The sequence below is a fragment of the Ovis aries genome, chromosome 23 (genome assembly GCF_016772045.2).
Source record: "Ovis aries strain OAR_USU_Benz2616 breed Rambouillet chromosome 23, ARS-UI_Ramb_v3.0, whole genome shotgun sequence".
Classification (NCBI taxonomy): domain Eukaryota; kingdom Metazoa; phylum Chordata; class Mammalia; order Artiodactyla; family Bovidae; genus Ovis; species Ovis aries.
In genome coordinates this window covers 50,213,795-50,234,737 of record NC_056076.1, presented here as the reverse complement: position 1 = coordinate 50,234,737, position 20,943 = coordinate 50,213,795, and the positions used below count along the sequence as shown (strand labels likewise).

General features: G+C 43.1%; 1 protein-coding gene and 1 long non-coding RNA gene across 51 annotated transcripts in view; one reads left to right on the top strand and one right to left on the bottom strand.

Annotated features, from left to right (window-relative positions):
* Positions 1-1,742: 1,742 nt before the first annotated feature.
* Positions 1,743-12,263, bottom strand: LOC132658509 (uncharacterized). The gene is made up of 2 exons (XR_009598244.1): positions 11,991-12,263; positions 1,743-11,212 (listed from the first exon to the last, which is right to left on the bottom strand). It is a non-coding gene; the product is annotated as an uncharacterized LOC132658509 (long non-coding RNA).
* Positions 12,264-12,322: 59 nt separating this feature from the next.
* The window catches only part of MBD1 (methyl-CpG binding domain protein 1), a 62,081-nt gene continuing 53,460 nt past the window's right edge, over positions 12,323-20,943 (top strand). For all 50 annotated transcript variants that reach the window (XM_042239431.2, XM_060405522.1, XM_042239426.2 and 47 more), the window contains exons 1-5: positions 12,323-12,480; positions 13,725-13,858; positions 20,287-20,401; positions 20,489-20,655; positions 20,737-20,819. In XM_042239431.2, the coding sequence (XP_042095365.1) occupies positions 13,749-13,858; positions 20,287-20,401; positions 20,489-20,655; positions 20,737-20,819 (475 nt within the window). In that variant the 5' untranslated portion in view covers positions 12,323-12,480; positions 13,725-13,748. The remainder of the gene's footprint in view (positions 12,481-13,724; positions 13,859-20,286; positions 20,402-20,488; positions 20,656-20,736; positions 20,820-20,943) is intronic.

The window sequence follows — 20,943 nt, the reverse complement described above, 5'->3', positions numbered from 1 at the left end:
AAGAAGAAGTCTCTCCTGCTTTCCTCACACTGGGTTCTGGGTTCAAGCTGAGGAGGAAATACTTTTTATTAATACTATCATTCCTGTCAAAGGGGAAAACGTGAGCCATGGTGACATCTAGTGTTCCCAACAGGAGTTTACCTACCTGCCCACCCACTGTCCCCGTGCTGTGAGGTTAACAGGCAGACTGACCCACGACATTCCTTCAGCGCTAGACACTGGCAGCAATCCACACCCCTAGCAGTCAGAGCAGTTATGGACTCCAGCGTAAGCGGTAGCCCAGGACAGAAACGCATTGTTGGAGGCAGGTGGCATGAATCTCAGAAGGGAAAGACCAAGAATGATAGATAAGAGTTTCTCCATTCAGAAACACCATACAAGTCTGGTCTCCATGTACAGGGATCACCCCAGGCATTGGCACTTTTCTCAGAGGACAATGCCAGACATGTCTTCTCTTTATGTCAGAAGTGGGCAGGGAGCTGTTATATGTGGGAATTTTGGTAGCACCCATGAGAGGAACACTCCTTGAGTCCCCCACCTAATTTCAAGGAGGAGATCATCTTGTTTATGGGTGGGGCTTCGATTAGAAAGTTTGAGGAAATACTATGCCAGGGGCTGGCCCTTCCTACAAAGGTATAAGGATGTCAAGCCACCTGGGAGGGAGATACCATCTAAGTCTCCAATCTAAGATAGTCTCCAAGGTGGGAAGTCTTGTGGCATCCTTAATATAATATCCATAGCATGCTAAATGGGTCTCAGTCCTCCTTCTAAGTCTTATAACTTTAAGGCCCGAGCGGACAGAGCAGGTACAGTCAGTGTCGCATAAACTGGTGTATAGCCTGCTGCGGGTTGCTGTGTTTCTTTGCTGGATGGCTTCTAAGATCCAGGTGAAGACCATTCTCGTAAAGGCTTGTCAGAGAAATTGTCTTCACTCCCTCTTTCAGTAACCAATTAACTCTTTTTTTTTTTTTTTGGTTTCTCTTCTTTTTTAAAAAAATTAATTTAATTGTAGGCTAATTACTTTAAAATATTGTTGTTGTTTTTGCCATACATTGACATGAATCAGCCATGGGTGTACATGTGTTCCCCATCCTGAATCCCCCTCCCTCCTCCCGCCCCATCCCACCCCTCAGGGTCATCCCAGTGCACCAGCCCTGAGCACCCTGTCTCATCCATCGAACTTGGACTAGCGATCTCTATCACATATGGTAATATACATGTTTCAGCGCTAGTCTCTCAAATTATCCCACCCTCACCTTCTCCCACAGAGTCCAAAAGTCTGTTCTTTACATCTGTGTCTCTTTTGCTGTCTTGCATATAGGGTCATCATTACCATCTTTCTAAATTCCATATATATGTATTAATATATATGTGTTAATATACTATATTGGTTCTTTCTACCTATCTTGCTGCTGTTGGGTTATACAGCCGATGGGAGGTTCATGAAATCTCATGGGCTTCTGACTGTTCTTGTGTATCATGTCCAGTGAAATCAGTCCCTTGGTTGCTATCTATGTGAGTAGGACTTTGTACACATTTTCCAACTTGGTCAATTTGCTCTTTTACTAGCCAAGGATTGCATCAGACTGGTGGCAGTAGCAGCAAGGTTAATGTGTGGTTGTGTCCCTCTGATAAGGGTAGTATGGGTCGATATAGTCCACCTTTCATCTGATCAGTGGATCAGTGGCTCAGCCAATGGAACCAAGGATATAGCTCAGGGATCATTGCTGCAGGTTATAGTGGGGCAGTCTCATTTCCATTTTTGTCCCTTTTAGAGAGTATAAAGACTCTTATTAGTGCCAAATGAGAGACTATTGGCCTCATTAGTGCCAAATGAGGTATGAAAATATGACAATAACCTGGTAATCTCCCCCCACCCAAGATTGTAATTCCCTGACTAGCTGTGGAATGGCCAAGTCTTGCTGTTGTTATTGTTCAGTCAATAAGTCAATGTCTGATTCTTTGCAACATAGAATGCAGCATGCCAGGCTTCCCATCCTTCATGATCTCCCAGAATGTGCTCAAGTTCATATCCATAGTGTTGGTGATGGTATCCAACCATCTCGTCCTCTGCTTCTCCCTTCTTTTGCCATCAATCTTTCCCAGCATCAGAGTCTTTTCCAATAAGCCAACTTCTTCATCAGGTGGCCAAACTATTGGAGCTTCAACTTCAGCATCAGTTCTTTCAATAAATATTCAGAGTTGATTTACTTTAGGACTGACTGGTCTGTTCTCCTTGTTGTCCAAGGGACTCTCAAGAGTCTTCTCCAGCACCACAATTATAAATCATCAATTCTTCAGCATTCAGCCTTCTTTATGGTTCAACTCACACATCTATACATAACTACTGAAAAAACCATAGCTTTGACTATACAGACCTTTGTCAGCACAGTGATGTCTCCACTTTTTAATATGCTGTCTCAGTCAGTTCAGTCAGTTCAGTTCAGTTGCTCAATTGTGCTCAACTCTTTGTGACCCCATGGAGTGCAGCATGCCAAGCCTCCCTGTCCATCACTAATTCCCAGAGTTGACTCAAACTCATGTCCATTGAGTAGATGATGCCATCCAAACATCTCATCCTCTGTTGTTCCCTTCTCTTCCTGCCTTCAATCTTTCCTAGTATCAGGGTCTTTTCAAATGAGTCAGTTCTTTGCATCAGGTGGCCAAAGTACTGGAGTTTCATTTTCAACATCAGTCCTTTCAATGATCACTCAGGACTGATTTTCTTTAGCATGGACTGGTTGGATCTCCTTGCAGTTCAAGGGACTCTCAAGAGACTTCTCCAACACCATAGTTCAAAAGCATCAATTCTTTGGCACTCAGCTTTCTTTACAGTCCAGATCTCACATCCATCCATACATGACTACTGGAAAAACCATAGCCTTGACTAGACGGAACTTTGTTGGCAAAGTAATGTCTCTGCTTTTCAATATGCTCTCTAGGTTGGTCATAACTTTTCTTCCAAGGAGTAAGCATCTTTTTATTTCACAGCTGCGGTCACCATCTGCAGTGATTTTGGAGCCCCCCGCCCCAATAAAGTCTGCGCTGTTTCCACTGTCTCCCCATCTATTTGCCATGAAGTGATGGGGCCAGATGCCATGACCTTCGTTTTCTGAATGTTGAGCTTTAAGCCAACTTTTTCACTCTCCTCTTTCACTTTCATCAAGAGGCTTTTAGTTCCTCTTCACTTTCTGCCATAAGGGTGGTGTCATCTGCATACCTGAGGTTATTGATATTTCTCCCAACAGTCTTGATTTTAGCTTGTGTCTCATACAGTCCAGCATTTCTCATGATGTACTCTGCATAGAAGTTAAATAAGCAGGGTGACAATATACAGCCTTGACGTACTCCTTTACCTATTTGGAACCAATCTGTTGTTCCATGTCCAGTTCTAACTGTTGCTTCCTGACCTGCATACAGATTTCTCAAGAGGCAGGTGAGGTGGTCTGGTATTCCCATCTCTTTCAGAATTTTCCACAGTTTATTGTGATCCACACAGTCAAAGGCATAGGCATAGTCAATAAAGCAGAAATAGATGTTTTTCTGGAACTCTTGCTTTTTTGATGATCCAGCGGATGTTGGCAATTTGATCTCTGGTTCCTCAGCCTTTTCTAAAACTAGCTTGAACATCTGGAAGTTCATGGTTCACGTATTGCTGAAGCCTGGCTTGGAGAATTTTGAGCATTACTTTGCTAGCGTGTGAGATGAGTGCAATCATGCAGTAGATTGAGCATTCTTTGGCATTGCCTTTCTTTGGGACTGGAATGAAAACTGATCTTTTCCAGTGCTGTGGTCACTGCTGAGTTTTCCAAATTGTCTGGTATATTGAGCGCAGCACTTTCTCAGCATCATCTTTTAGGATCTGAAATAGCTCAGCTGGAATTCCATCACCTCCACTAGCTTTGTTCGTAGTGATGCTTCCTAAGGCCCACTTAACTTCACATTCCAGGATGTCTGGCTCTAGGTGAGTGATCACACCATCATAATTATGTGGGTCGTGAAGATCTTTTTTGTACTGTTCTTCTGTGTATTTTTGCCACCTCTTCTTAATATCTTCTGCTTCTGTCAGGTCCATACCATTTCTGTCCTTTATCAAGCCCATCTTTGCATGAAATGTTCCCTTGGTATCTCTAATTTTCTTGAAGAGATCTCTAGTCTTTCCCATTCTATTGGTTTCCTCTATTTCTTTGCACTGATCACCGAGGAAGGCTTTCTTATCTCTCCTTGCTATTCTTTGGAACTCTGTATTCAAATGTGTACATCTTTCCTTTTCTCCTTTGCTTTTCACTTCTCTTCTTTTTACAGCTATTTGTAAGGCCTCCTCAGATAGCCATTTTGCTTTTTTGCATTTCTTTTTCTTGTGGATGGTCTTGATCCCTGCCTCCTGTACAACATTATGAACTTCCATTCATTGTTCATCAGGCACTCTCTCTATCAGATCTAGTCCCTTAAATCTATTTCTCACTTCCACTGTATAATTGTTAGGGATTTGATTTAGGTCATACCTGAATGGTCTAGTGGTTTTCCCTACTTTCTTCACTCTAAGTCTGAATTTGGCAATAAGGAGTTCATGAGCTGAGTCACAGTCAGCTCCCAGTCTTGTTTTTGCTGACTGTATAGAGCTTCTCCATCGTTGGCTGCAAAGAATATAATCAATCTGATTTCGGTGTTGACCGTCTGGTGATGTCCATGTGTAGAGTCTTCTCTTGTGTTGTTGGAAGAGGGTGTTTGCTACGACCAGTGCATTCTCTTGGCAGAACTCTGTTAGCCTTTGCCTTGCTTCATTCTGTACTCCAAGGCCAAACTTGCCTGTTACTCTAGATGTTTCTTGACTTACTACTTTGCCATTCCAGTCCCTTATAATACATGTATATTATATATACCTATATATAATATATATAATATGCTGTCTAGGTCTGTCATAACTTTTCTTCCAAGGAACAAGTCTCTTTTACTTTCATGGTTCAGTCACCATATGCAGTGATTTTGGAGCTCAAGAAAATAAAATCTGTCACTGTTTCTATTTTTTCCCCTTCTATTTGCCATGAAGTGATTGAACTGGATGCCATGAGCTTAGTTTTCTGAATGTTGCCTTTTAAGCCAGCTTTTCCACGCTCCTCTTTCACCTTTGTCAAAAGGCTCTTTAGTTCTTCTTTGCGTTCTGCCATAAGGGTTGTGTCACCAGCATATCTGAAGTTATTGATATTTCCCCTGGCAATCTTGATTCCAGCTTGTGCTTCATCCAGCCTGGCATTTCGCATGATGTACTCTGCATATAAGTTAAATAAGCAGGGTGACAATATACAGCTTTGATGTACTCCTTTCCCAATTTGGAACTTCCTTCCCAATTTGGGATTCCAATCTCCTGATTTGGAATTTCCCAGTCCATTGTTCCATGTATGGTTCTAACTGTTGCTTCTTGACCTGCTTATAGATTTCACAGGAGGCAGGTAAGGTGGTCTGGTATTCCATCTCTGTAGGAATTGTCCACAGTTTGTTGTGATCCACACATTCAAAGGCTTTCAGTTCAGTCGTTCAGTTTTGTCTGATTCTTTGTGACCCCATGGACTGCAGCACACCAGGCCTCCCTGTCCATCACCAACTCCCGGAGTTTACTCAGACTCATGTCCATCAAGTTGGTGATGCCATCCAACCATCTCACCTTCTATTGTCCCCTTCTCTTCATGCCTTCAATCTTTCCCAGAATCAGAGTCTTTTGAATGAGTCAGTTCTTCCCATCAGGTGGCCAAAGTATTGGAGTTTCATTTTCAACATCAGTCCTTTCAATGAATATTCAGGACTGATTTCCTTTAGCATGGACTAGTTCAATCTCCTTGCAATTCAAGGGACTTTCAAGAGTCTTCTCCAAAACCACAGTTGGAAAGCATCAATTCATTGGTGCTCAGCTTTCTTTATAGTTCAACTCTCACATCCATACATGACTACCGGAAAAAAAAAAAAATAGCCTTGACTAGATGGACCTTTGCTGGCAAAGTATTGTCTCTGCCTTTTAATATGCTGTCTATGTTGGTCATAGCTTTTCTTCCAAGAAGCAAGTGTCTTTTAATTTCATGGCTACTGCCACCATCTGCAGTGATTTTGGAGGCTCCCCAAATAAAGTGTGTCACTGTTTCCATTGTTTCCCATCTATTTGCCATGAAGTGATGGGACCAGATGCCATGATCTTCGTTTTCTGAATGCTGAGTTTTAAGCCAACTCTCCTCTTTCACTTTCATCAAGAGGCTCTTTAGTTCTTCTTCACTTTCTGCCATAAGGGTGGTGTCATCTGCATACCTGAGGCTATTGATATTTCTCCCAACTATCTTGATTCCAGCTTGTGCTTCATCCAGCCCAGCATTTCTCAGGATGTACTCTCCATATAAGCTAAATAAGCAGGGTGATAATATACAGCCTTGACATACTCCTTTCCTGATTTGGAACCAGTCTGTTGTTCCAAGTAAGGTTCTAACTGTTGCTTTCTGACTGCACACAGATTTCTCAGAAGGCAGGTCAGGTGGTCTGGTATTTCCATCTCTTTAAGAATTTTCCAGTTTGTTTTGATCCACACAGAAAAAGGCTTTGGCATAGTCAATGGAGCAGAGTTCAGTTTAGTTCAGTCACTCAGTCATGTCCAACTCTTTGTGACCCCATGAATCGCAGCATGCCAGGCCTCCCTGTCCATCACCATCTCCCGGAGTTCACTCAGACAGACACACGTCCATCGAGTCCGTGATGCCATCCAGCCATCTCATCCTCAGTCGTCCCCTTCTCCTCCTGCCCCCAATCCCTCCCAGCATCAGAGTCTTTTCCAATGAGTCAACTCTTCTCATGAGGTGGCCAAAGTACTGGAGTTTCAGCTTTAGCATCATTCCTTCCAAAGAAATCCCAGGGTTGATCTCCTTCAGAATGGACTGGTTGGATCTCCTTGAAGTCCAAGGGACTCTCAAGAGTCTTCTCCAACACCACAGTTCGAAAGCATCAATTCTTCGGCACTCAGCCTTCTTCACAGTCCAACTCTCACATCCATACATGACCACTGGGAAAACCATAGCCTTGACTAGACGGACCTTAGTCGGCAAAGTAATGTCTCTGCTTTTGAATATGCTATCTAGGTTGGTCATAACTTTTCTTCCAAGGAGTAAGTGTCTTTTAATTTCATGGCTGCAGTCACCATCTGCAGTGATTTGGGAGCCCCCCAAAATAAAGTCTGCCACTGTTTCCACTGTTTCCCCATCTATTCCCCATGACGTGATGGGACCGGATGCCATGATCTTCGTTTCCTGAATGTTGAGCTTTAAGCCAACTTTTTCGCTCTCCTCTTTCACTTTCATCAAGAGGTTTTTTAGCTCCTCTTCACTTTCTGCCATAAGGGTGGCGTCAAGTAGATGTTTTTCTGGAGTTCGCTCACTTTTTTGATGACCCAATGAATGCTGGCAATTTGATCTCTGGTTCCTCTGCCTTTTCTAAAACCAGCTTGAACATCTGGAAGTTCATGGTTCACATACTATTGAAGACTGGCTTGGAGAATTTTGAGCGTTAGTTTACTAGCATGTGAGATGAGTGCAATTGTGCGGTAGTTTGAGCATTCTTTGGCATTGCCTTTCTTTGGGATTGGAATGAAAACTGATCTTTTCCAGTCCTGTGGCCACTGCTGAGTTTCCCAAATGTCTGGTATATTGAGTGCAGCACTTTCACAACATCATCTTTTAGGATTTGAAATAGCTCAGTTGGAATCCATCAACTCCACTAGCTTTGTTCGTAGTGATGCTTCCTAAGCATCACTTGACTTCACATTCCAGGATGTCTGGCTCTAGGTGAGTGATCACACCATCATGATTATCTGGGTTGTGAAGATCTTTTTTTTTAATAGTTCTTCTGTGTATATGAGCTTCCCTTGTAGCTCACTCAGTAAAGAATCTGCCTGCAATGCAGGGGACCTGGGTTTGATTCCTGGGTTGGGAAGATTCCCTAAAGAAGGAAATAGCAATCAACTCCAGTATCTTTGCCTGGAAAATCTCATGGACAGGGAAGCCTGGTGGGCTGCAGTCCATGGGGTTGCAAAGAGTCAGGCACGACTGAGCGACTAACATTTACTTACTCTGTGTATTCTTGCCACCTCTTCTTAATATCTTCTGCTCTGTTAGGTCCATACCATTTCTGTCCTTTATTGTGCCCATCTTTGCATGAAATTTTCCCTTGGTATCTCTAATTTTCTTGAGGAGATCTCTAGTGTTTCCCATTCTATTGTTTCCCTCTATTTCTTTGCATTCTTCACATAAGAAAGCTTTCTTATCTCTCCTTGCTATTCTTTGGAACTCTGTATTCAGATGGGTATATCTTTCCTTTTCTCTTTGCCTTTTGCTTCTCTTCTTTTCTCAGCTATTTGTAAGGCCTCCTCAGACAACCATTTTAACTTTTTTGCATTTCTTTTTCTTGTGGATTGTCTTGATCCCTGCCTCCTGTACAGTGTCATGAACCTCCATCCATAGTTCTTCAGGCATTCTGTCAGATCTAATCCATTGATCTGTTTGTCACTTCCACTGTATAACTGTAAGGGATTTTATTTAGGTCATACCTGAATGGTCTAGTGGTTTTCCCTACTTTCTTCACTCTAAGTCTGAATTTGGCAATAAGGAGTTCATGAGCTGAGTCCAGTCAGCTCCCAGTCTTGTTTTTGCTGATTGTATAAAGCTTCTCCGTCTTTGGCTGCAAAGAATATAATCAATCTGATTTCGGTGTTGACCATCTGGTGATGTCTATGTGTAGAGTCTTCTTTTGTGTTGTTGAAAGAGGGCGTTTGCTATGACCAGTGCATTCTCTTGGCAAAATTGTGAGCATTTGCCCTACTTCATTCTGTACTCCAAGGCCAAACTTGCCTGTCACTCCAGGTATCTCTTGATTTCCTACTTTTTCATTCCAGTCCCCTATGATGAAAAGCGCATCTTTTTTTTTTTTTTTTTTTGGATTTACTTCTAGAAGGTCTTGTCAGTCTTCATAGAACCCTTCAACTTCAGCTTCTTAAGCATTACTGGTCGGGGCATAGACTTGGATTAGTGTGATATTGAATGGTTTGCCTTGGAAATGAACAGCGATCATTCTTTCATTTTTGAGATTGCAGCCAAGTATTGCATTTCAGACTCTTTTGTTGACTATGAGGGCTACTCCATTTCTTCTAAGGGTTTCTTGCCCACAGTAGAAGATATAATGATCTGAGTTAAATTCATCCTTCCAGTCCATTTTAGTTCACTGATTCCTAAAATGTCAATGTTCATTCTTGCCATCTCCTGTTTGACCACTTCCAATTTACCTTGATTCATGGGCCTAACATTCCAGGTTCTTATGCAATATTGTTCTTTACAGCATCACATTTTACTTCCATCACCAGTCACATCCACAACTTGGTGTTGTTTTTGCTTTGCCTCCATCTCTTCATTCTTTCTGGAGTTATTTCTCCACTGATCTCTAGTAGCATATTGGGCACCGACCAACCTGGGGAGTTCATAGTTCAGTGTCTTATATTTTGCCTTTTCATACTGTTCATGGGGTTGTCAAGGCAAGAATGCTAAAGTGGACCACAGTTTGTCAGAACTCTCCACCATGACCTGTCCGTCATGGTTGGCCCTACATGTTATGGCTCATAGTTTCATTGAGTTAGACAAAGCTGTGGTCCATGTGATCAGTTTGATTAGTTTTCTGTGATTGTGGGTTTCATTCTATCTATCCTCTGATGGATAAGATAAGAGGCTTATGGAAGCTTCCTGATGGGAGAGACTGACTGATGCGGAAATTAGGTCTTCTTCTGATGGGCAGGCCCATGCTCAATAAATTTTTAATCCAATTTTCTGTTAATGGGCGGGGCTGTGTTCCCTTCTTGTTGTTTAACCTGAGGCCCTACTATGGTGGAGTTCATGAAGATAATGGCAACCTCCTTCAAAAGCTCCGGTGCAGGCACTGCCATATTCAGTGTCCCCAACTCTGTAGCAGGCCACCCACACCTCCTCCGGAGACTCCTGGACACTCCTGGGCAAGTCTGAGTCAGTCTTTTGTGGGGTCACTGCTCCTTTCTCCTGGGTCCTGGTGCACACAAGCTTTTGTTTGTGCCAAGAGTCTGTTTCCCCAGTCCTATGTACATTCTGGTGACTCTATGGTGCAGTTAATGGCAACCTCCTCCAATAGGGCTTATGCTATATCCAGGTCTGCTGCACCTAGAGCCCCTGCAGCAGGCCACTGCTGACCCGTACCTCTGGAGGAGACACTCAAACACTCAAAGACAGGTCTGGCTCAGTTTCTGTGGGGCACAAGGTTTTCTTGAGCCCTTGCAATGCCTCTAGAAGGTAATTTTCTTGAAGAGGTCTCTAATTTTCTTGAAGAGATCTCTAGTCTTTCCCATTCTATTGTTTTCTTCTATTTCTTTGCATTGTTCACTTAGGAAGTCTTCCTCATCTCTCCTTGCTATTCTTTGGAACTCTGTATTCAGATGGCTATATTTTTCCTTTTCTTCTTTGTCTTTTGCTTCTCTTCTTTTCTCAGCTATTTATAAGGCCTCCTCAGATAACCATTTTGCCTTTTTACATTTTTTCTTCTGGAGGATGGTTTTGATCACAGCCTCCTGTACAATGTTACAATCCTCTGTGCATAGGTCTTCAGGCGCTGTATCAGATCAAATTTCTTGAATCTATTTGTCACTCCTGGTGTATAATCAGAAGCGATTTGATTTAGGTCATACCTGAATGGTGTAGCAGTTTTCCCTAGTTTTTCAATTCATGTCTGAATTTTGCAATAGGGAGTTCATGATCTGAACCACAGTCAGCTCCAAGTCTTCTTTTTACTGACTGTATAGAGCTTCTCCATCTTTAGCTGCAAAGAATACACTCAATCTGATTTCAGTATGGACCATCTGGTGATGTCCAGGTGTAGCATCTTTTTTTGAAGACACGTTTTAGGAACATTTATGAGATAAAGAGGCAGGGAGGTCTCATCATGGCCAAAGGTGATTGGAAGTAAGGAAAGCGAGGTAATTAGAGTGGTGTAGTCAAGCTTAATGGCTCTTCATAGGAGACCTGTTCATAAGATGGCAGTGTTAGCATGTTCTGAGGATGGAGTTTTTCACCCTTTCTTATTAAAACATCATCCATCTGACGCTCATGCAGGCCCAGTTGGATAGTCGGTAGACTCAAGTGGTCTGAACTGGCCAAGAACCGGCTCCATGTTACTGAAAAACAATTTAACCAACTGTTACTACAGTGATCCAAATGTCAGAGGTATTACATATAAATAAGCTAGTGGAAGTTTAGTTAAAAATAAACTAAAAGCAAGCAACTGAAAGTAAGCATGGCAGGTTAGGTTTGGCGGGTCTTCTCAGGTTAGCTCTTGGTTTCATTACTAACCAAGAAACACATCATGCCAACGGGAAGCAGATTTTTGTTTTTTCCCCCTCCCCCAGGGGTCTCATAACTTTTATTCCTCAAAAATCATTAACCGTCTGCATCAGCAAAAGGCATTCTTCCAATCTTCCTATCAGATGAAGGCAAGGGTAAAAGTTGATACTGAGCTTCCCTGGCAGGACGCATTCTTTCTGAGTAGGCTAAAGCTCAATCATGCAGAAAAGGGAAGAGGCAGAATTGTGTGTCTTAGTCCTACGATGGAGCTGAAAAACACGGAGTCAGCGTGGTCCAGCTACATGATATCTCTTCTGAACTTTAACGTAAAATGTGTCACTGTGATATATATATATCCTTCGATTCAAAAATGTATGTAACTGTGTCTTCCAATGAAAACAAGTGGAACAATCCGTAGAGTTTTCCGAAACAGTCTTTAGGTTTAGAGCCCTCAGGTTGGAACAAATAAAATTTCCTATTTCTCCTTTAGACCGACTACTGCTTCATTTTTCCTTGACAGGAGGAAGGATAGAGCACAAGTGCAAACAAGGTTAAAAAGTGGGCAAAGAGGGCTTACAGACCCAGCCTTTTCCACCCCTCCCTCTTAGTTACCTCTTGTGGGGACCGCCACTAACAGACTAAATCCAATCCCAATCCTCCTCCTCCCCTCAGGTTGGGATGGGAAAGCACACGTGACCACAAGCTGGGCGGAGGAGCTCAAGCGGGGTGCGCAAGCTCTGCGGCTTTCTAAAGAGGCGCGAGCCTCTTAGGACGTCAGTGCGCAAGCGCAGCAGGCCGCGTCTAATGGGGCGCGCTTCGCCGCCGGACTCAACACGCAGCCGTGGAGCTTTCCTGCTCACGACCCACGCTCCGGGGTATTAGGGCGCAGGCGTCCCGCCAGGGGGCGGAACCCGAGAGAGGGACAGCGGATTTCCGGTTCCTGGAGCAACGAACGGCCGAGGCGACGACAGCTACAGCTTCAGAGGAAGCGGCTGCGGAGGAGGAAGGCGAGGAGCCGGAGAAGGCGGGAGCCACTGGCGGGATTCTCGCCATGGGTCCACGGACCTAGAACGGTGGAAGGTTCCGGCCGGGAGCCGAGCTGGTGAGACGGTCAAGGGGGGTAGAAATGGAGACCGCTCAGGCGGAGAATGGGGAAGGGTTGAGGCTCAGAACGCTGACGGAGAGCAATGAAGGGCCCTCGGGCCTATGAGTGGGAGGAATGGCGGCCTCGGAATATTGAAGGGAGTCTTGGGAAGATTTAGGCGGAGGACAGGGAGGACTAGGGGCCCCGAAGGCTGACAGGTGGAAGTGTCGGGCTCTTGGACAAGGACCCAGAGGCATGGGGAGGATCCGAACGCTGAGGGGAGATATCGGGGCCTCTCGGGTTGAGGAGAGAGAAATGGGGGTCCAGGATGCTAAAGGGAAAAAATGAGCGGCCCTCGGGCTAACGACGGGGAGAAATGAGGAGTTGGAATGCTGAAAGGGAGGGACGGGGGTCTCGTATGGAGGACGATAAGAAATAGGGGACAGAACGCCAACAGTTAGGGATGGCTTGGTCTTGGACCAAGAGGAGAGGAATGGGGTGGGGGGTTCAGATGCTAAAGGGAGAAATCAGAGTGTCTCAAGCTGATGAGAGTAACAGAGGGTGAGGACTCCAAAGGAAACTTGTTAACTGCAGAAGAGGAAAACAGGGAGGGTTCGGAGACTTGGGAAGCAGTTGGGACTCAAAACACTGACAGAGAGAAAGTGAGATGGGGAGGCGTTAGGAGAGGGGACCGAGGGAATGAGGGGCTGTTCAGGTCAAGGATGCAGGGGAGCTGGGTATTCTTGGGCAGAGGACAGGGAAATGGAGGCAGTACTACTGAGGTAGAAGGATAAGAGGACAGCAGACAGGAAAGGAATGGGAGGGTTAAAAGACTAACAGAAATTAGTGACTCTTGGGTGAAGGAAGGGAATGAATGGGAGGTTAGGATACTGAGCTAGCCAAGTCCTGTGGAGGCCTTTCGCACTAGAGATGGGAGGAATGCGGTCTCTCTGGCTGAGGCTAGGGAGGTACTGGGGATTAGGACGGTGAGAGTGAGGAATGCGTTGAGGATGGGGACCCTTGGGTTGAGGCTGGGGCTGCCAGATCAAGAAACGGGGGGGGGGGGCGATGACAAGCTCCTGGGCCCAGGACAGGGAAGAATGAAGTGGGAATGGGGCTTTACCCTTCCTTATGTTGGCCAGTTGCTTGTGGCAGGTCCTAGTCTTAAACAAGCATGAATAGAAACAGGTTTGTGTGGCCTGGGGCATAACATGTCCCGTTCTAAAGCCTCAGTTTTTCCCACTGCCCCTTCTGTGTTGCAGGCGGCTACTTCTTCCGTGGTCCCCATGGCTGAGGACTGGCTGGACTGCCCAGCTCTGGGCCCTGGCTGGAAGCGCCGTGAGGTTTTTCGCAAGTCAGGTGCCACCTGTGGACGCTCAGACACCTACTACCAGAGGTACTGGGTGGGTTGTGGACAAAGGGGTTAGGGCTGAACCTGGTTAGGCAGGGTGAAATCAGGGGTGTGTGATTAGATTTATGGGTATGCATGTACAGTTGATCCTTATTATCTGAAAGGTTCTATATTTGAAGATTTGGTTACTCACTAAGATTTGTTGTTTGTACCCCAGAAGTCATACTCAACTGTGTTTTCATGATCATTTGTGGATATGCACAGAGCAGCAAAAGATAGGTCACCTGATGCCTGTGTTCCCAGCTAAGATTCAATGAAGATTTCTTATATTAGTTCTCAAGCTGTAAACAAGTATCCTTATTGAGGGCTACTTAGTGTTCTGTTTTTTTGCACTTTTTAGTGGTGATTTTGCTCTGTAGAGTTGCCCCTGAGTGTAGTGTTGAAGTGCTGTCAGTGATCTAAGTGCAGGAAGTCTGTTTTGTGCTATATGGAGAAAATACATGTTAAATAAGCTTTGTTCAGGCATGAGTCGCAGTGCTGTTGGCTGTGAGTTCAATGTTAATGAATCAGAAAGGCAGTATATCTAGGAAAAAAAGAGGAAATTAGCCAATTAGTATGTAAGGCTGCTCCAGGAAATGCTAAAGTAACATCTGTAGTACATGATGAAGCTAAGGAAAAGGTGAAAAAGTGGCTAAATCTGTGGATCCATGAGATGGTGACCAGGGTTTCGTGGACAGTGTGGTGAAGCCAAAAGCAAAGGACAACTGCTGTCATGTTCCCAGGGTTACGGAAACAGTAAGCCTGTTTCAGCTGGTCCTGGCTAGCTCACATGTTTCCAAAGGTGATACTTCGTGAAAAGTGTTAAATTTGCAAGTGAGGCAGGTTCTGAAGATAAAAGAGTCCATGGAAGAATTTTTAAAAACACCTGATAGGTGCTATACAGGAAAAGGGTTATGAGGAAGAGTAGGTTTTCAGTGCCGATGAGGCTGGCTTGGTTTACAAGGACATTGACAAAGGAACTTGTATAACACAGATGGCTTCCAAAACTGCTATTGTTAAATCATTCAAAGACCATGTAGCTAATTATTTGTAAGAGGACTATATTAAATGAGGTGTCTTTAAACAGAAATACACATAAAACAAGGTAATATACTGATTGGTTGACAAAAATGTGACCAGAGGCTTACAGGAACCTAACCTGTAGTTCCCCTAGGAGCAGTGATTCTGTACTCACTAATTCAGTGTTCAAAGTGACTTTATAGAACCGAATTACTGTGAATAATGAGAACTGACTATAAACACATGAAAATATGTGTTTATAAAAAAGTTACATTTAAGGATTTGAGGTCTTTTAAAATATGTTAGTCATGTAGTTATTAAATTTTCTAAACTTTTTTGTGTGTAAGTTGTTCTTTGCTTAGAGAAATGTAGTAAAATTGCAACTAGAATTACATTTATTTATATGCTTATAAATAAGCATTTTTATGTCTACATTGTACATTTATTCATGTATTTACAGTTTTTATAAAACTTTCAAAATGAGTGCAGTGATTGAGAATAGAAGAGGCCAGAGGTTTTACCCAAATTAGGGCAAGATAACAAGTGAGTGTGTTTCAGTTTTGGAGGTGCCAGTAGGAGATATGGGACCCCTAGGTCAGAGGTGACTGACAGTTCATTCCTCACTGCATCAGCAGTATCCTTACGTCATCATTCTTGTGTCAGTTCCCCAAATGCCAATTCCCACAGGGTGACGTGAAGAGGGCTACTTAATTAGCATCTGCACATGCAATCTTGTAGGAAAGGAACTCTGAGCTTAAGGAATCCAATCTTTAATAATGTTAGGACAGTAAGGATGCCTTCCTTGCTCTGGAAGAACACCCTATCTCTTATCTTCCAAGGCTGATGCTGTACACACATCCTTGAAAAGATAGCTCCTTGCAAAGGGTAGTCAATGCCTCTCTTGCAAGACATGCAAAAATGTGAGTGACCTGTGGAGTGTTGTCTCCCAACATCAGTGACTTATGCTTTGTTTTGTATGTAGTTGCATTTATTTGTTTACACCTGTATTTGTATGTATATTGTTTGTACACATACACTTGACCCTTGAACCATGTAGGGATTAGGGGAGCCAATCCCCTGTGCAGTCAAAAATACACATATAACTTTTGACTCCTTAAAAGCTTAACTACTAATAGCCTACTGTTGACTGGAAGCCTTATCAATAACAAATCATTGGCTAACACATACTTTGTATGGTATATGTATTACATACTGTATTCTTGCGGGAAAATAAGCTAGAGAAGAGATTAAAGAAAATCATGTGGGAGTTCCTTGGTTGCCTAGTGGTTAGGATTCCAGGCTTTCACTGCCATGGCCCAGGTTCAGTCCTTGTTTGGGGAACTGAGATCCCATAGGCTGAGTGGTACAGGCCAAAAAGGAGAAAATCATAAGGAAGAAAAAGTTCATTCACAGCACTGTACTGTATTTAGCAATACATTAAATTTACATCATCTGTTTACAGGATAAGTTGTCTGACTGTCAAGTGCCTACATTAATATTATCTTATATGACACAAGGCATCGTAGATCTTATACATATTACTAATACCAGATATCAAAAATGAAAACAATATGAAAAATTTATGTTTATTTACAGGTATAACAATTCATGCATTGATAACTGAGAAGGAGCAATATGGTTGCTTTCTGGTAGCCTAGCCTGTACACTAATGAATAAATTGTTAAAAGTTTATATGGCATACAGTATTATAATCATGTTTATGATACAGTGTTGTTACATTGGTGCATTTTTGGTTTTTTTCAAGCCACTTACCTGTGATGATAGGCACAGGGAGCAAGGCACACTGTATGGTAATGTAATTCTTTGACAGCATAGTTATAAAACAGTAAGAAAATTAACACGTTATTAATTTTATGTTAAATACCATTCACTTATAAATACCTGAATAAAGATAGGCTATCCATTTTGAGTCTTGCATAGATGAATACTTGGGCCATGATGATGATGGTGACACAGAAATGTCTCATACAGTTCTTCTTTTGTTTTGGTTGCGCTAGGTCTTGGTTGCTGCTCGGGGGCTTTTTCTAGTTGTGGCAAGTGAGGGCCGCTCTTTGTTGCTGGCATGGACTTCTCATTGTGGTGGCTTCTCATGTTGCAGAGCACAGGCTGTAGGTGCCTGGGCTTCAGTAGTTGCAACACACGGGCTTAGTTGCCCCACGGCATGTGGAATTTTCCTGGACAAGGAATCAAAACCCATGTCCCCTGCATTGGCAGGCAGGTTCTTAACCACTGGACTACTAGGGAAATTCTCATACAGTTCTTGCCTTAAAATTGTTAGATTTTCACACAAAGACACTCACCCACAAATGTGTAAGTATTAACAGTATTAACTGTACAGCCTGGTTAAAAATTTACTATTTATTAAGTGGAAGTGGATCATCACAAAGGTTTTCATCTTTGTCATCTTCATGTTGAGTAGGCTAAGGAGGAAGAGAAAGGGGGTTTCGTCTTACTGAGGAGGGGTGGCAGAGGCAAAAGGAGGAGGTGGGGGGAGGCAGGAGAGGCAGAAACACTTGGTGTAACTTTATAGAAATGCACTGTAATTTCTCTCTGACTTTTTTGCTTTTTCAATTCTCCAAAAATGTTTCTACGTTGTCTCAATCTTTCTTCCTGTGTTCGCTTTAATTTTAGTGCCCATGTTATATAAAATAAAAAGTGGTCTTGAATATCAGAACCCTTCTGCTGGCTTGTCTAATAACAGTTTTTTTCTGGTACTCTTCCTTCATCTTCTTCATTATCTGGTACTAGTTCAGCAGCAGTCATCTCCATCAAGTTGTCTTATGTTAATTCCTCTGATGTGGTGTCTATTAGCTTGAGTCCAAGATCGATGTCTTAAAACTCTTCATTCCCTCCCGGACTTTTTGCCATATCCACAATCTCTTTCATGATTTCCTTGATTGACTTGGCTGTAAATTCTGGGAAGTCATGCACAACATCTAGACACAGATTTCTCTAGCAGGAAGTTATTGTTTTGTACTTGATGACTTTCACACTCTTTTCTATAACGAGGATGGCATCTTCAGTGGCATCCAGACTTTTAGGATGTTTGTCTATGAAGATTCTCTTCGATAGTGTTGTCAGTTCTTTTCATAGAATTCTGCGAGTAAGGAGCCATAAAGGTCCTTTATGACCCTCTGATCTAGAGGCTGAATTAGAGACATTGTGTTTGGTGGCAAACAAACCACTTCGACACCTTTGCTGTTGAATTCATGGGGTTCTGGGTGGGCAGAGCATTGCCCAGTATCAAAAGAACTTTAAAAGCTGCCCCTTAACTGGTGAGGTACTTCCTGACTTCCTAACAGAGCATCAATGGAACCATTAAAAAAAAAATGGTTCTCACTATCAAGACCTTCTTGTACAACCGAAAGACTGGCAGCTGGTGTTTATCTTTTCCCTTCAAGGCTTGAGGGTTAGCAGCTTTATTAATAAGGCCAGTCCTGATCATAAACCTGACTGCATTTCCACAAAACTATAGAGTTAGTTTATCCCTTCCTGCCTTAAATCCTGGTGCTCTCTTTTCTTTCTTACTAATAAATGTCCTTTGCACCTTTTTTTTTTTTTTTTACTTTTCAGAATAGGGTACTTTCATCTCCATTAAAAATTTGTTCAGGCAGAGAGCCTTTCTCCTCATTGATTTTCTTAGTGGCGTTTGGGAACTTGTCTGCTGCTTCCTGGTTGGCAGAAGCCTCTTTTTCTGTTATCTTGGTGTTTGTAAAGCCAAACCATCCTTTGCTGGCATTGAATTCCCCAGCTTTAGAGCCTTCACCTTGCTTTTGCTTTAAGTTGTCATATAATGACTTTTTCTCAAAACTTGTTGTAATTTATAGGTATGACTTTCTTATAGCCATCATGCATCCACATAAAAGCTACATTTTCAGTACAAGATAAAAACGTATTTTGCAAACAGTACAAGGTTTTCGAGCTGCTGGCATAGTTGCAGCGACAGTTTCTGAATTTTCTTTGTTTTCCTTCCTTCCTTTTTTTTTTTTAAAAAATAATAGTCCTTACAGTGGATGGCTTCCCTGGTGGCTCAGATGGTAAAGAACCCGCCTGCCATGCAGGAGACCCAGGTTCCATCCCTGGGTCAGGAAGATCCCCTGGAGAAGGAAATGGCAACCCACTCCAGTATTCTTGCCTGAAGAATTCCATGGACAGGAGAGCCTTGTAGGCTGTAGTCCATGGGGTTGCAAAGAGTCAGACAGGACTGAGCAACTGACACTTTCACTTTCACTTTATACTGGATTCATTAATCTTGAATTGGTGGGCACCCACAGCTGCAGACCTCAATCTATGGTACATGTCAAGCTATTCAGCTTTTTCCTGTAATGTTACGACTTTTCTCTGCTTCTTGGGAGCACTTCCAGTATCACAAGTGACACTTTGTTACGGATCCCAAGGTGTTATTAAAAGCTTACAGTGTTGCACTAAATACAGTGAAAATGACATGGGAAAAACTACTGCAAGCGGTCACTTTCTGCTGTGATGCTCAATTTTATGGAGAAACAAACTGCTCACAGAGATGATTAGCCTTCCATGGCATTTAAAGTAAATACTTCAACGCCTGAGTTTGCTGCAGCAGCAACAGGAGGTGGCTGTGAGATGACTATAGTAGTATGATACGTGCTACAGTTGATTTTGTGCAGTTATGATGTAATATTGCATCTTTATTTTTGTTTACATTTCTCTTGACTGCAAATGGTACCACATATGATCTTAAGTATTTGTGTACATGTTTTGGTAAATTTTAACTTTTTATAATAGACTTCATGTATATATCTTATGGTGGTAAGTGCTAAAATAGATTAGTATCTACATATATTTTATGCATTCATGGCACACCTTTTTCTTAATTTTTTCAATATCTCTAGGCTACATGATTCATCAAATTGTTTTAAGTAGTCACAAATCTCCAAAAACTTTTTCAGTAAATTTATTGAAAAAAAATTCATGTGTAAGTGGACCTATGCAGTTTATACATGTGTTGTTCAAGAGCCAGCTATATTTAAAACATGTTTTTTTCTTGTATATATTTTGTTTGTGTACATAGTATGTAATGTTAATATATGTATGTTATTTAATTAATTGGTGTTGCTACTTGTATTTCCTTTCACTTGAATGCCGATAGTAGCACACATTATAAATCTGTGCATATCCATTTACATTTATCTTATTTATTAATCTTTGTCTACATGCTGGCATTTATACACCTTTTATATTCCAGCTGTTTGGAGTTATTTGGGATAGTTTCTTGGTTGGGGTTCATAGGTTGATCCCAGGCTGCTTCCTGTATCCCACCAGCTCTACAGGCCTCTTCAGCAGCCCTGTGGGAGGGTTGTGTGGGTGGAGTGGCAGTAGCTCCAGCTAGGTACCAACCTGTCCTGGCCCATCCCCAGCCCCACAGGAGACAGGATCCGAAGCAAAGTTGAGCTGACCCGATACCTGGGCCCTGCATGTGATCTCACCCTCTTCGACTTCAAACAAGGCGTCCTCTGCTATCCATCCTCCAAGGTATTGTACAGTCTGGAATACTCAGGCGTGGGTGCTGAACCTCCTGACACCCGCCCACTGGTCTCCTGCCCTTGCTCTTATCTCCAGGCCCACTCCTTGGCCATCACCAGCAGGAAGCGGAAGAAGCCTTCAAAGCCAGCCAAGGCTCGGAAGTGTCAGGTTGGACCTCAGAAGAGTGAAGTCAGGAAGGAGGCACCAAGGGATGATACCAAGGCTGACACTGACACAGTCCCAGCTTCACTTCCTGCCCCTGGGTGAGTGTTGAGCTAGAGCCAAGTCCGTGAGGGTTCTTTTTGGGGGTGCACTTGGCCCCACACCCATGTTTCCCATCCTAGGTGCTGTGAGAACTGTGGAATCAGCTTTTCAGGAGATGGCACCCGAAGGCAGCGGCTCAAGACTTTGTGCAAGGACTGCCGAGGTGAGGGGCCCCTGGGGCACTGGGAGGTAGAGCTGGAGCAGCCTCAGTGTCAGGCTGGCATACAGATATCTGGCTGGGGGCTGAATGGTAGATGACAGGGCAGAGGGAGTCATGAGGGCAGAGG